Raw genomic sequence first — 11,956 nt, 5'->3', positions numbered from 1 at the left:
TCCGTGTCCGTGTATCCATACTACGGTACTACCGTACGGATAGTGTAGGGTTCCCTTGGTCCCCCTCTTCGAGGGTCCATCCAGTGCAAGATTTCCCAGGGAAACAATGGCCGCAACTCTGCAGTTAAGGACGACACCCAGCTGATATCAGGTTACTAAAAATGGTCCAAAGGAGGGATGGGCCCGGGACGGGAAGGGGCCGGCGAAGTGGCAGCGCCAGAAAGCAAGTGAGGGCGGGAAAGGGGCACGCGCGGGGGAGGGGGAGAGAAAACACCAGATGTAAGATTTGCAAAGTCACCGAAGATCAGGACAAGGACCAAGGGACGACCGAGAAAGCGACGAAACGTGCTCTACACTTTGCTCTTTTCTCACTTTCTTGGCCACAGACTCCGGGTGTCAGCACACCACACCGGCCGAGTTCTACAAGTTTTGAAAGTCCCATTCTCATTCTGTTATCCCCCATCCCCCGCCCTGAACCTTGTCTCCATTTCTTCTTCTGTGACCGTATCGTCAGATCGAAATTTAGAGTTTTGGTTATCTTGGTTGGTTCATCCCGCAACCAGAACCCTTACACCACGCCGCTGGGGACCAACTCGAAACGCAAATTCCAGACACCGCGAGACCCGTGGAAAAGGCAGGATAAGGGGTTTGTTAGGGTTCGGTTTGGAAGTGCCGTGTGGCGGTGGCGAGGGAGGGAAAGCCAAAACCAAAACTCGACACTTGCGAGGAAAGTTGTGATGGAAGTGAGGAAGGTTTTTCCTAGCAAAAGAGCTCAGCCATTGAAGAAGAAACACACACACGTACACACACCGTAATCTCTCATCAGCTTGTTTTGGCCCTTGCTTGTGCGGGTTGTACGACCAAGAAAAAGTCATTGTCTCTCTGATTACCCATCTCTGACTACAAGACTACATGACCACTATAATCAGATTTATAGTTTACTTGGACTCTTCAGCTCGGTTGCGCTGAAAAGGCACCACCCCACGATAGCAAGAGCGCAACGGGGAAAAGGACAAAATAGCTCTTGTCGACACGCCCCCCAAAATCCCTAGTGTACACACAGTCCCATCCCCTCATCCTCAACTTTGGAAGCCATTATCTCCCAAATATCCAAGCCTTCATCTTCCGTTCTCAAAACCGCCTAGACAACTTTACGAAATCATCCATCCCCCGTTGGCCTGTTGTTTTGACAACCGGAATCTACTCCGGAGAATTGTTGTTCGTCCAAACCAGCCTTAAGCCACGCCACACTCACCTACATACACACCCTTCTGCAAGAGGACTACGGCAGAAGCCCGGCCATTCTCGATGACAAGACAATAAGGCATTGCTAGTTCCTACCGCACTTGGTTACGGCCGTACGCGTGTACTTTCTCCACGGCTCACGCTCACGCCCCTCCCACTTTCCCTTTCCTCCAAAATACTTTCCGTATCGTCGCTACAACGGCCCTGAGAATCCCTCTCAACCCTTCTCGCTGTTCCCCCTTGAATAAGCAAAACCTGTACGTACGCCCCTTATCAACCCAGCGATATTTAGACTCTGGTGGTGCAGCACGGCACGGAATCCCTCTCAAGCCATGGTAGTACAAGACTGCCCACGCCCCGACAAAAAGACTTGAACAATATCAAGAACGCATGCTAAACTTTTTTCCAAACCTTGCTGGGCCCTTGAGTCCCCCCATCTCCACGCCCCTGTCCGCCTCCCCCTCATCACCACCACCCACCTCCTCACGCCCCTGCTTTGCATTCCCCTCACCGGTCGAAGTCATCTCCAATTTTTCGACGCCTCACAAAGCAAAGATCTTTTCCCCCCCTTTTGCCTGCCGGTCTTTTTTGGCTGTACTATGTACGTCTTTGCTATGCCGTGGCACGGTTGGGGGAAACAACCATGGTTTGGGAATGTGGGAAGTGGGGCCAAGTGCGAGGGGGCAGAATTTCTTCCTGACTTCACACATTGGTTGGTGAGCGAACAAAGGCAATTAAGGTTTATATCCCACATTCAGGTTTTCATTTTTTTCGTTTACCTTACCTCACCGCCGCAAAAGAATCGACTCAACTTGCGTTGGTTTTTTTTTTCTGCTGAAAAAGAAAGTCTCGTCCCCGTTCCTTCTGACTTCGTTGACAGGCCAGGGGGGAGGTGCCGTGAGAAGTCAGGCCGATATGCATGATCACATCGACCTGAAAGCCGCATCAAATCTTGTAAACAAGAAGGTCCTCTTACAAGTTACACAGGAACGTGCTCTGTCGTGGTGCGGAAGTTTATTATCCCTCTTGTCCACTTGCCTCTTTGATTCTTTTGCCCTTGACACGTAAATTGAGTCCAAGACCTGCGCGGTCAAAACTATAATCTCTCTCTCCCTTTCTTTTTCCCTCTCCTCATTTTGCCCAATCTGCTCGTCCGACCACAGTCTTTACTCTTGGACAAGACCGTGGACCGAAGATGTAAACTCTAGTAGTGATGGTAAAAAGAAAAGAGTAGAGTTTAGTTGCACGGTCAAAAGAGAGGCTTGAACCACCAAGACCAAAGCTCCCCTCTAACCAATTGTGGACTCTCGTATACATGCTATTTCATCTGTAGACTTGTAGGTTTTTGCGCAAACTTTTGAAGGCTCCCGGTTGCGAACCGAACTTACCTACAGACGATGGAAATCCAAAGTCGCGAGTGCGAACGGAAAGACGTCGTCGTCGTCGTCGTCAGTAGGTCCCCTTAGTTTTCGCAAATCCCTAAAAAGTCTATTATTAAAAGATTTGATCCTGCTGACAGAGACGAACGAGCGAGACACAAGTGACAGCGAGGAGGGGGGAAAGAAAGTAAAAAGAGAGCTTTGACGGTGAGTTGCCCGCCCACCCGGACGGGATGAACATGTCAATCGGCAAATGTCATGCATCTCAGCGCCCGCATCTCTTTTGCCTTGCCAGTCAAAGACGTCCAACACTTCCACGGGGGACCTACTACTCAGCTTACGCATCTTGTTTTCCCGTGGTTCGGTTGACGATGATGTCGATCACACCACCCTGTCCCCCCCCCCCCCCCCGTTTGCATTTGTTGATTCACTGCACTTTTGGGCAGCAACGAATAGGCGTACGCTAGATACGGAGCTTTGGTTGGAATGAACCTCTGAAGCCTTGTGTTTGCATCAAATGCCCGTTATGTTTTTCGATTTTCAATCTTGCCCTCTTCCAGGGGTACGCTGCGAGACTACACATGCTTACGGCGGTGACGGCGGGTGGACGGCGGCGCCATCTGGAAAAGAGAGTTGTAACTTGTGAGCCGAGAAGGTGGACGGAAAAGCGTAGTGAAGAATGGAAAAAGAGCATCCGTAAGGTAGGCGTGAACGGCGTGAAAGATGCCACGCGATACGCGATACGCCTTATTCGGTGGTGCAACGCTAGATCACCAGACCCCCGGGGAAAAGGAGGAGGCGTGTGGGAGGTTCGTCGTCGTCGACGACACCGGATTGTCTACTACGCAATATACTATCCGACCGCCCGTAGCTAGCAAGTTCAGTAGTCTTTCGTTTGTTCCCGTCAGCGGCGACTATTACCGTGATTGCTTTGGGAATTACAAAATTGGTGTGGTGGGATGCCTAGACTCTCAATCACATGTCTTTGCGACTAAGGAACCCAAAGAGACGGGATAGCTTCCCTTTTCTCTGTAGCGGACTTTTGTAGAGGGTGTGTGTATGTTAGAGAGAGAGAGAGAGACACACACACACACATAGAAAAGAGAGAAGGATGTGTGGCTTGACTTGTCAATGATGACTACAGCCCACCAACCGCAAAGGAGGCTAGAGCAAGAACGCCAGAGATGCGGAATTCATGTACGCGCCCCTTTTGGTAATTAAGGTTTTCCCACCTGTGGCCCGTCCCACCCTCTTCTTTGCTTCTTCCCTCCGACCCTCCTCGGGCATACGCCGCCCTCGTGCTTCTGTTCTTGCTGTTGTCATCGATACCTGTAGCAGTCACGGTACCCTGACCTCTAGGGGAGTATACGTACCTAAACCACACTTTTCTCCCAAATTACTCTCTCCCTCTTTACCGTCCCGTCCTGTTTTCCTTTACTGCGTAGACACACCCAAAGGGCCTAGGCCTAGCTATGGACGGCATGGACCAGGCAAACGCCAGCTGTCACACCATCTACCCGATACCCCTTTCAGCGTTTTGGTTTTCGTTCAGCAAACTTCATGGAGAGTGTGGTTTTGGTCAGTTCTCTCCTGCGACAACTGTCAGAATGTGGCTAGGGTAATCGTTGCGGTGTGCATATACTCACATACTCCCTCCCTCTCTGGAATAGGCAATAATCCCAACGGCTGAAAGTATGCAAAGTTCGCGCATCGATGGCCCATGGCAAGCTGTGCTCTCGGCGAGCTCAATATGTGACTAGTTGTAGGTGTTGTACCTAACGTGCCGTTGAGCCATATCACCACACCCCTTGGACAGCTGAACCGTCTGAACGGTGCAACACACCGAGCAGACAGAGTTGGAAAGGAAATGAATGGGCGAAGCAACCTCCCGCTGCATCAGCAGCATCCATCGGTCACGATCGGTTGACAACTTTGACACTGGCATCGGCACATCGGCACCGACACCGGCAGTAGCAATTGCATTGGCGCGCTTCATTTCGTCGATTCGCTTCGCACCGAGATCACGCCCGCCCAGGTGCTTCGCATCGAGCCCATCAGGCGACGACGGCCCTGCTGTTGCCGCCGCCGCCGCCGCTGCTGCTGTGCCTGAACCTATTCGTACCCCGCCATGCTGGCCTACCCAGCAGCCTGTCGTCCCTCGCATGCCCGCAGCCCCAGGCCATGCTTCTGCATGAGATGCCTCACTTTGAAGCAAGGAAGAGAGAGCCACGAATTTTTCGTCCCTTGTAGAGTTTACCCCTTGCTTGTGTTGTATGGCATCAATAGGCTGCAGCAGCGGCGGGAGCATGCCTCACTCCATACGCAGTATCGCGGCATCGCCAAGTTCCAAACGTACCTGAACCTAAAGGTTTCCCCCAGTACAAGTCCGCAGGACGTTCCGTAGGGAAGTGAAAATAAAAATAAAAAAACGGCACATGGCCGAACCGGCCTAACCCCAGTTTGCAGGCTGCAGGATAGGACCAGCATCGCAGTAGTTCCCAAGAAGAGAAGATAGGATACGGAGTACTCCCACCTTCGACTCCCGAGTCCAAGAAACCTTCTAGAACAAAACATACGATCGAACAATGCCCAGCGCAACCGCAGCATATGCTCTTACAACTCCACGACTTGTTAGACTTTTTGACTTTTCGGTTCTCCAATTCTCTTGCAGGGCGTGTGGGCGGCCTGACAGGTCCTAGCTACGTGTCTCTCGTCTCTCTCTGACAGTACCAAGTCGGTCCTCGCCTATTGAGTTCGACTCTGCCTCAAGCTTCTAATCTGGCCTCGCCGAGCTGCCTGACACTCGCCGAAGTGCCCCGTATGGTGTCCGTATGCTGCGCCGTGAAGAGGGTTCGTAAGGTGTGGCCTTGTGATGCTGACCATAATCACCTGCCCCAGCCCTGTATCTCGCTGAGTGGCATAAACATGCCGGCCCGGCGACGTGCGGTGAACTCGTACCGATACATCTTCAAGACGCACGATTTCTTTCGCACCACAGAGTTCCCTCCAGCCCCCCGGCCGACGTCACGCTGAGACTCCGCTGACCTCCGCGCTTCGCGTTACGTACTGCGGTACGCTCCCGTGCGGTGCGTTGCGGTGCGTTGCGAATCCATGGGACAAGAACGGCACAAAGAGAGACCCGCATCTGCACCCACGGCGGCTCTAAACCTTCTTTTCACTGCCCACCCGGACCCCGGGCCTAGGACTGCTTATAGGCTCGGAAAGGGCGTGTAAATGGAGTCACGACTGGGAGATCTTCTATGGGGACGACAAGTCTTGAGACGATCCTCCAATCACCGCCCCCGGTTCACCTCAACTTGGCAGTTGATGTGCTCTCTAGGTAGAACTTCGGCTATTTGTAAGGGGGTGGGCGTGAGTCAAGTACCGTACTCCATACCTACTCGACCATACAACCAAGAGCCAGGCCTGTCAAGGAATGTTGGAGGAAAGCTTGGCCATCTTGGTCGGTTAATGGGCGACAGCGCCAAGGAAATCCAGCCCGATTTCTTGCGAGAAATAGTCGCGAACTACTCCGTACGAGTACGGAGTACGAAGACACGAGGCGCGTCCCACTCCTGGAGCTTGAAGCCAAGCCGACCGCCAACCGCCAAAGCGGCTCCCACGAAGACTTACTCGCTGCGACCTTGCCATTCCTGTACAAGAGGCGGCCGCCCCGTAGCGTGGTATTCTCGACTGGAGACCACACTACCGTGATCGATCGCCCGGGCACCATGTTCGATGGGGAAGCGCGCAGCAAAAGGCAACTGAGATGGTGAGCAATGCTCCCAAAGCTTATCTGCGACGGAGTGGACATCTGACGATCATAGAGTTTTTGGAGGATGGATGCGAGTGCGCGCAGTGTCCGAGAGAAGATGAGAGCCAGTCAGTGAGAGTAAGAACAACACCGGTAATCACTAATCGGTGGCCAAGGCAAAAAGGAATATTAAGGTTTCCTGATAGTGTCTTTGTTGTATATCGACGATCAACATGGAGCTCCACGGCGATGACCCCTATTTTCGTTACTTCAGATGCGAAAGAGGAGATGGTGTGGGAATGGAACTAGACCAGACCGACACAAGCGCCACACGCCCCTCCATAGTTTGTCATTCCCGCGCCCTCCTTTGAGCTTTTCAGTGAGGTGTGCGGCGTGCCGTGTGTGCGTGCTTGGGGATGGTCCCTCTCTCCCAGACTGCCGGGCTTCCAGTGATGTATGAGGCTTGGATCGAGCGCTTGCAAATCTCATTAGGCTTTCTGTCCAAACGTGTGTAGCTGCTGAGAGGCTGGTGCGGCGCGCTAGCCTCCCTCACTGCTGGGAAAGCCGCGTAACTGCGTAATCTGCGTATCGTCTGTGGTTGGTGTGTTTTGGACAGCCGTCTCGCGTGCACGGGATGGAATTGGAGGAATGATGAGATGGACGACAAATCTGCCCAGGTGGAGCATATCGTCCGGGAAAGGCAGTTCCCTTCGAGCCCCCCCCAGTATTACATAGTATCCGTAGGCGAGACAGAACATGGGATTTGCGATTTGCCGTGGGATTTTTTGGGGTCTCTTTAGACTTTGGTAGTGCATGACATGCCCTCGAGCCCTCGCACAGGGACTGGTTCCCGTACGAGAAGGAGGAGGAAATGTCGTGCCATGAGCAGCAGATGAACAGCCAGTCACCCTCCAACAAGCTTCCCTAGCAGAAAGTGGAATTGGCATGAAGGGTCGCAACGAATGGCCAACAACGATGGAAACATTGCTGGTCTCGAGATCATACAGCACCTTACTACTTGGTATAGGCACTCCCTGGTCTTGCCAGAGCGTGATGCGATGTAACTCAACCTGCCACCCAGATTCGCTGTAGATCGCTGCCGGGGAAAGGGGAACGAGATTTGGCAGGCGCGCCGTAAAGCTTATCCCGAGGGATGTAATCGTAGGCTGTGCTAACTCTATTCCTCCCTGCCTTGCACGCCTGGCAGCAGGCTGTCTTTTCGTCGTTCAGGCTGGTCTCTGGCTACCTACTACGTAGACTCATTAGGGGTAGCCAGGTAGCCTATGGCCCTCTGGCTGGTCGCCTCTGACCCTTGCTTTTCCATCTCCGTACCCCGGTCGAGCAGGCTGCACCGAAACATGGCTGATCGGTTTGTATGGTGGACCGCGTACGAATACACTACACTAGACCGGGGGGGGGGGGGAGGAGATGACGGCTATTTCGCCGTTTGCTTCTAACCCCGAAAGTTTAAAAAGCAAATCCCGATTCGACAACCTGCCAACTTGCCAACGGCAGTGTAAGGTGAGACACTTTCTCACCTCTGCCACAAGCGGCTAGCAGACCTGCCAGTGCACTTGGGCCCAGCTCAGTAGTGCCAGAGTAGCCTGAAGCCTCCCGTCTTTTCGTCCGTGCCAAATTCCAGCTGGTCGGTGTAATCCGGAGTCCGACATGGCATGTTTGTCCATGTTTGTCCATGTCTACTCAGCAACTGCTCACGGCTGGTCTCAAGTGCTTGATACCAGCCTCTTGGAAGTTGAAACTTGAGAGCCTTCACCTGTAACTAGTGCACATTTGCCGATCTTAATTGGCTTCTCCTAAAGGGTTTGAGGCGGTCAAAACCTTCTCACGCCCATCGGCGGACTTCTCTTCGTCAGAGAGCACCGTGTTGTTGCTTGCTCTCACTCTCCTTGTGTATAGCTCCACGTCACGTGCACCGTCTCGGCCGCCGCTGAACCGGAACACCTGCCGAGTAGTGCCAAATGCTGAGCTGCTCTTCATATCTGCCGGCATGTTGAAGACTGCCGTTCCGTTCCGGAACGTTGAGAGTTTGGAAGTCTTGTACTGGCTGCTTTGTCCCTGCCTGTTGCGGGTTGGGTTATTGTAAGCCTCAAGCCCGGTCGGGTAAACACCGACACCTTCGACTTCCAACCTCAATTCTTGGAATAGTGTTGCGTCCAGGCTCAGATCACCATTTGCTGACATGTTGGCAGTTTGATTGACGATCAGCGGGTACGAATATGTTGACTTGTATGTGCCCATCCCCGTCAGTTCGTCTGTCCCGGTGATGATGAAGTTATTGAAGCCATTGCGACCAAATTGGCCTAGCGTCGCATTGTTGGTATACGATAGCTTTTGAGTCCATTCAGGATTTTTGGTCCCTTTCTTGGAGACTACTTCGCCTTTGACAGAGATCATCCTCGTCACATCCAGATTGAATGCAAGAGTTTCGTTGGCGCCTGTAGAGTTCTTTCCTAGGGCCCGACCAGTGATTTTGATATCAGGGTCCGAGATTGATACGGTGGGCGGTTTCCCGGTCGTAATGGAGCCCTCTTCGTCCAGCCATAGGAAAACTTTGCCAGACACGACCCAGAAGTTGCCAACCGTCGTATTCACAATCGTTTTTTGTCCGTCATCCGCGAGGCCGGCGATTTTGATCTTGAATGTGTGCTCCTTGCCATCACTCAGAACCGGGAGCCATGGCGAGATGTCGATCTCGTGTTCCCGTAAATCGTAGGCATCAAGGCCCACAAGCGGGCGATGGAAACTGGGAACCACGCCTCCAGTGAAAATAACAGGGAACGGCCATTGAACACCGGCTAGCTGGTCATCAATGATGACTTGCACCTCACGCCACGGGCTACCATCCGGAGCCATACCGACGGTGGCATTGAAAGCTGCAGCATCGCTCTGAAGTACATTGCTCCACCAAAATTCCTCGGTTCCTTGGCCATTGGCCGAGACGGAGAAGACTGCTCGATTGGCATTGCGTGGAAATTTGACAGTGCTCACGGCTTCACGTTCAGGCACTTGCCAGGCACTGCCTGTGTTGGAGGACGCGTTCCGTGATGAGATGGGGATGATGAGGTCAGCCGGGGGTGCACTGTCGGTTTCGACGTCGCTTTTGAAAAAGGTTGCGGTCAGGGTGCAGTTGAAGGGCCCCGTAAACCTGTCGTCTTGGCGGCGCGTTAGCCGTTTTGGCCCCCACTCCGAAGTCTCCGAGGGAAGGATTCGGGGATGGCAGGTCACTTGGTTTTGGAGCCTGGAGGAACTGGGATACGGGACATGGGCTTACTTACCGATGAGGTTGGGCAAGTCGAAAATGATCTTCTGAGGAGTCTTCCAGAGACTAAGATACGGGGTCATGTCTTTCCAATAGGTCCAGATGATTCCGGGCGGCGCTCTGGGCTCCGCAGTGGATGTTCTCCATACCTCCGTGTCACCGAAATATAACAAAGCCAGCCGATCCAGTTGGCGCCCTGCAGAGGTGGCAGTAAAGTTTACAATGACGCGGTTGAAGTCGCAGCCAGGAGGCTTGTAGTCGCCTATCAACTCCAAGTCAGCACCGCCAATGAACGACTTGATAATCATCACCAGCCTCTGGGTCTTTGTGGCAAAGCAAGAGCAACTGTGTACGCCCTCCCGCGTTCAACCAGATCTATGTGTTAGTCCCGAATATTGCGGAGTGGCTGGTGCCCTGAAGGGCTGAAGAAAAACACCCACGGAAGCATGCAAGAGGTGTCTTTTTTGGCATACGTCCGTAGCACTACGAACATCAGATGGCGCAATACTCTGAGTCTCTATTCTTTGACCCAGAGCCCGCGCGGTCTCGACGACGGCGCCAACGCTACCAGGTCCTCCAACGGCGATACAAATTTCGTTACTCAATAACGAGGTAATCCGTGGAATTGCGATGACGACTCCTGGGGCCAGTCGAGATTGTCGTGAAACAGACCTGACAACTGAGCGGCGGTCGCTCACCACGGAGGTGTGTCCCAGTTGGGAAAATGCTAGTCGCTCCTCCGAAAGGCAAAACGGAATCACAGCAGCGATGAGCACCACAGGTGTGTCAGGCAAAGGTTGGACTTTAAGAGCTGGGCCGGGTGCGGCACAGGGGGGCTGCTATTGCTCATCTTTGGCATTCCTCCGCGGATTGTCCACCTTCTACCCCCATTCAGAGTTTGTCTCTGAGCAGCGGCTTTTCCGGACCGGTTGTGGATCGACCATCGTCTGTTCTGGCCTGCCTGTTCACAATTCCACCGCCCTGCTTGTGGTGAGCTCCGGATGTGCCAGGCACGGAACGGCACAACTAGGCGGCTTGGTGATGGGGGTCAAGCGGAGTTGGGGTGCGCCGGTCAGCATGGCACGAGACACCCGGGCCAGAGCATCAGCCAGTTGCAGGTACTGTTCGACACGGTTTTGGCAGAGGGTGCAGTAGTGAAGGCTGACCGTGAGGTACCTGAATGGAGTACTGGTCAGTGATGGGTGAAGGGCCGAGGGTGGTATGAAGTAGGGGGAGGCCAACTTCAGATCCCGAGGTTGCTGGGGGACCCCCCAGGCCCCGCGTAAGAAACAGAGTTTTGATCCAAAACCTAGACAGCTTGTGTGGCTTCCACATGGTTATCATTTTTGGAAACCCCATCTCACTCATTGCTGACAACGACCGACGACAAAAGTCAGAAAGAAGGGCTCTGCTCCGTGGAAAACCGGGGCGAGTCAGGATTCGACGGCCCACCGGTTCCCACCTGTTCCACCGGTTGGACGTGCTGCCCTGGGCCTCTTTCTAGAAGACCGAGAACTTTAAATTCTGGAGAAGTACGGAGCCGGGCTGGGTGATCATGCAGAGGCCTGACAAGCAGGAACCAACAGTGCCACGGCAGACGTAAGGGAGGGACGCTGTGGGTGTTCTACCGTTTGAGGTATACGGTCAGGTCCCGGTCAGGCGGCGGTGAACCGAATTCCATCATTGAGCAACCCACTCGGACTGAGCAATGAGAACCAACCCTCGTCCGTTACTGAGGTGGCCAGTAAACTCTATGCTCCCTCAACTCTCAAGTGCGGAGAGTTGACGGAAGACATCACCGTCAGGACCCACGCGAGAGTCTCCAGGGGGAGCCAAGAGGCGAGTCGCGGATAGGCAAGGCAAAGCGAGGCAAGAGGCCACCCATTCAGTGCCGTGGCACCGTTCCGCACTTCGATTTCCGCTCACGGGGTAGAGATTCGTCTCAAGGGTCTGGATGGCTCTACAGACTTCGGGAGATTGTGGGCGGGTCGGCTTCGACGGGAAGCACATCGCGGCCACCGACCAAAGCTCTCACCATCGCGTGGCCAGGCCCGGTCAACCAGCCTTCGATCGGCCACATTCCGTTGTCCACTATGACCAGCAGCCACTATCACCACCCGGTGCTTGGTCCAACTACGCCGCAGTAAAGCCGTGGCCGTGCCGGAGACCTGCGTCACCTTATCAATCTGGGATATCATGACCGGCTGGGAATCCCCTCGCGGAGTCGGTCCAACTAAGGCAGTAGCTCGGCCATGGGGTTTTGACGTTTGGTGCTCAACCACAGCCCTGTGCGCGCCA

General features: G+C 53.8%; 6 protein-coding genes across 6 annotated transcripts; 3 read left to right on the top strand and 3 right to left on the bottom strand.

The window, feature by feature from the left end:
* Nucleotides 1-161: 161 nt before the first annotated feature.
* Nucleotides 162-815, top strand: CCOS01_05737 (uncharacterized protein; the record flags this gene model as incomplete). Its single annotated transcript, XM_060453914.1, has 1 exon — nucleotides 162-815. The coding sequence occupies one exon, from the start codon at nucleotides 162-164 to the stop codon at nucleotides 813-815; it is 654 nt and encodes a 217-aa protein (XP_060315686.1).
* A 3,338-nt stretch (nucleotides 816-4,153) lies between these two features.
* Nucleotides 4,154-4,932, bottom strand: CCOS01_05736 (uncharacterized protein; the record flags this gene model as incomplete). Its single annotated transcript, XM_060453913.1, has 3 exons — nucleotides 4,154-4,214; nucleotides 4,277-4,380; nucleotides 4,468-4,932. The coding sequence occupies 3 exons, from the start codon at nucleotides 4,930-4,932 to the stop codon at nucleotides 4,154-4,156; spliced, it is 630 nt and encodes a 209-aa protein (XP_060315685.1).
* A 1,163-nt stretch (nucleotides 4,933-6,095) lies between these two features.
* Nucleotides 6,096-6,338, top strand: CCOS01_05735 (uncharacterized protein; the record flags this gene model as incomplete). The annotated part of the gene is made up of 1 exon (XM_060453912.1): nucleotides 6,096-6,338. One exon carries the CDS (start codon nucleotides 6,096-6,098, stop codon nucleotides 6,336-6,338), a length of 243 nt encoding a protein of 80 aa, XP_060315684.1.
* Nucleotides 6,339-6,917: 579 nt separating this feature from the next.
* CCOS01_05734 (uncharacterized protein) lies at nucleotides 6,918-7,325 on the bottom strand (the record flags this gene model as incomplete). Its single annotated transcript, XM_060453911.1, has 1 exon — nucleotides 6,918-7,325. The coding sequence occupies one exon, from the start codon at nucleotides 7,323-7,325 to the stop codon at nucleotides 6,918-6,920; it is 408 nt and encodes a 135-aa protein (XP_060315683.1).
* An 853-nt stretch (nucleotides 7,326-8,178) lies between these two features.
* Nucleotides 8,179-9,966, bottom strand: CCOS01_05733 (uncharacterized protein; the record flags this gene model as incomplete). Its single annotated transcript, XM_060453910.1, has 2 exons — nucleotides 8,179-9,551; nucleotides 9,675-9,966. The coding sequence occupies 2 exons, from the start codon at nucleotides 9,964-9,966 to the stop codon at nucleotides 8,179-8,181; spliced, it is 1,665 nt and encodes a 554-aa protein (XP_060315682.1).
* Nucleotides 9,967-10,288: 322 nt separating this feature from the next.
* Nucleotides 10,289-10,813, top strand: CCOS01_05732 (uncharacterized protein; the record flags this gene model as incomplete). The annotated part of the gene is made up of 1 exon (XM_060453909.1): nucleotides 10,289-10,813. One exon carries the CDS (start codon nucleotides 10,289-10,291, stop codon nucleotides 10,811-10,813), a length of 525 nt encoding a protein of 174 aa, XP_060315681.1.
* Between the last annotated feature and the right edge of the window lie 1,143 nt (nucleotides 10,814-11,956).

The sequence above is a fragment of the Colletotrichum costaricense genome (genome assembly GCF_030867565.1).
Source record: "Colletotrichum costaricense strain IMI 309622 chromosome Unknown Scaffold_5.1, whole genome shotgun sequence".
NCBI lineage: Eukaryota > Fungi > Ascomycota > Sordariomycetes > Glomerellales > Glomerellaceae > Colletotrichum > Colletotrichum costaricense.
This window is presented reverse-complemented; position numbering and strand designations above follow the sequence as displayed.